Source organism: Myotis brandtii, unplaced genomic scaffold (genome assembly GCF_000412655.1).
Source record: "Myotis brandtii unplaced genomic scaffold, ASM41265v1 scaffold743, whole genome shotgun sequence".
NCBI lineage: Eukaryota > Metazoa > Chordata > Mammalia > Chiroptera > Vespertilionidae > Myotis > Myotis brandtii.
The window spans coordinates 899,095-900,586 of record NW_005370960.1 but is presented as its reverse complement, the minus strand read 5'-3'; the positions used below and the strand labels follow the sequence as shown (position 1 = coordinate 900,586).

At 63.1% G+C, this 1,492-nt stretch overlaps 1 protein-coding gene across 1 annotated transcript in view; it reads left to right on the top strand.

The window, feature by feature from the left end:
• Nucleotides 1-1,492, top strand: part of ABCA13 (ATP-binding cassette, sub-family A (ABC1), member 13) — a 132,498-nt gene that overhangs the window by 104,725 nt on the left and 26,281 nt on the right. The window contains exon 48 of the mRNA XM_014530520.1: nt 786-972. Coding sequence (XP_014386006.1) covers nt 786-972 — 187 coding nt within the window. The remainder of the gene's footprint in view (nt 1-785; nt 973-1,492) is intronic.

Below are 1,492 nucleotides of genomic sequence, written 5' to 3'. Positions count from 1 at the left end.
CGCCCCTTCCCCGCCGCTGCTCCTATCTCCGCTGCTCCCCTCTGTGCGTTTCGATGCTACACAGATGGGATCGTGGGACGTCTGCTCCCAAGTATCTAATGTTTCCTCGTCAGCTGCGTTGTCTACAGAATAAGTTGTGATTTCTCCATTGGTTTCTGGGACGGAAAAATAGTACAAGGAGAGGACCTGGGGCCCTGGGGGCTGGACGTGGAGATTTTATTTTATTTTAAACACCTGCTAATTTTAAAGTAGTGTAGACGCAAGAAATTGCAAAATGGGTGCAGAGCCCGTGTCCCCTGCGCCCAGCTTCTCCCGGGGACACTGGTCATGTGCTGACACGGCACCTGCAGGGCCAGGACACAGGGTCGGAGACACCAGCCGGCGGGCTGCACCCTGTCAGTGAGTCAGGGCTGCGCGGGCAGCTCACAGGGAAACGGAGTCCCCGGAAGTTCCAGGCACCGGTTAGCGGTCAGGAGGAGGAACGGGGAGTGGGCAGCTCGGGTGAAAGTGAATGTGAGTCCATCTGACAAACTCAAATGCAGGAGCAGGCACTGTACAGGGTGCGTGGGCTCAGTCCTCCCTGCGGCCCCGCACGGCCTGTGACTACAGCCGCGGGCTGTGCCGTGCAGCCCAGGGGACTGAGTGCCCAGCGCGGGGACTTGCAGACAGCAGCCTGCGTTTCTGCTGCCGCCTCTCCAGGCCGCCTCTGTTGGGACATCTCTGACCTCCCCTCTCTGATGCCCCAGGCCCGTCCGGGTGGGGACTAACGGTGTCTCTCGTCCCAGGAGGCGCTCGGCCGTCCAGGGCACAGTCACAGCCTGTGCGGACCCCGATGTGCAGGCGGAGCAGGCGCGGGTGCTGAAGGGCAGAACCGGCGGGGACTTGCTGGTGCTCTGCAACCTCAGCAAGAGCTACGGGCGCTCCCGGCGGCTGGCCGTGCAGGACGTGACCCTGGGCCTGCGGAGCGGGGAGGTGAGGGTCTGCGTGTGTCCGTGTGACCCTGGGTCTGTGGAGGGGGAGGTGGGGGTCTGCGTGTGTCCGTGTGACCCTGGGCCTGCGGGGAGGAGGTGGGGGTCTGTGTGTGTCCATGTGACCCTGTGGAGGGGGAGGTGGGGGTCTGCTCCTATGGACGTGACCATGTGGCTGGGCTGCTGAGCTGGTTTTCCCTTGTTGGAAAGTCAGCCCAGGCTGCACTGCCTCTGCGCGCGGTTGGGCTGGTGGGAGGAAGCCCGGAGAACTTCAGAGGAGACGCTGATGCAGGCCACACTCCCCGTGGGCTCTTCTCCAGGCTTCCAGGGAGCTGACAGGGGGTGCCTGTAGGGCCTGGGGGGCGGATGGGGGGAGCAGATATGGCTGAGAGGTGTCCCTGTTCCTCTGAGGATCTGTGATTGCCCGGAATTGGGAGATCGTAGCACACCCAGTGTCACACGGTGGCATTACACTGGGCGTGTGGGGCTGCCTTAGAGCTTGGAGTCTGGGAGGGAGGCTGGGT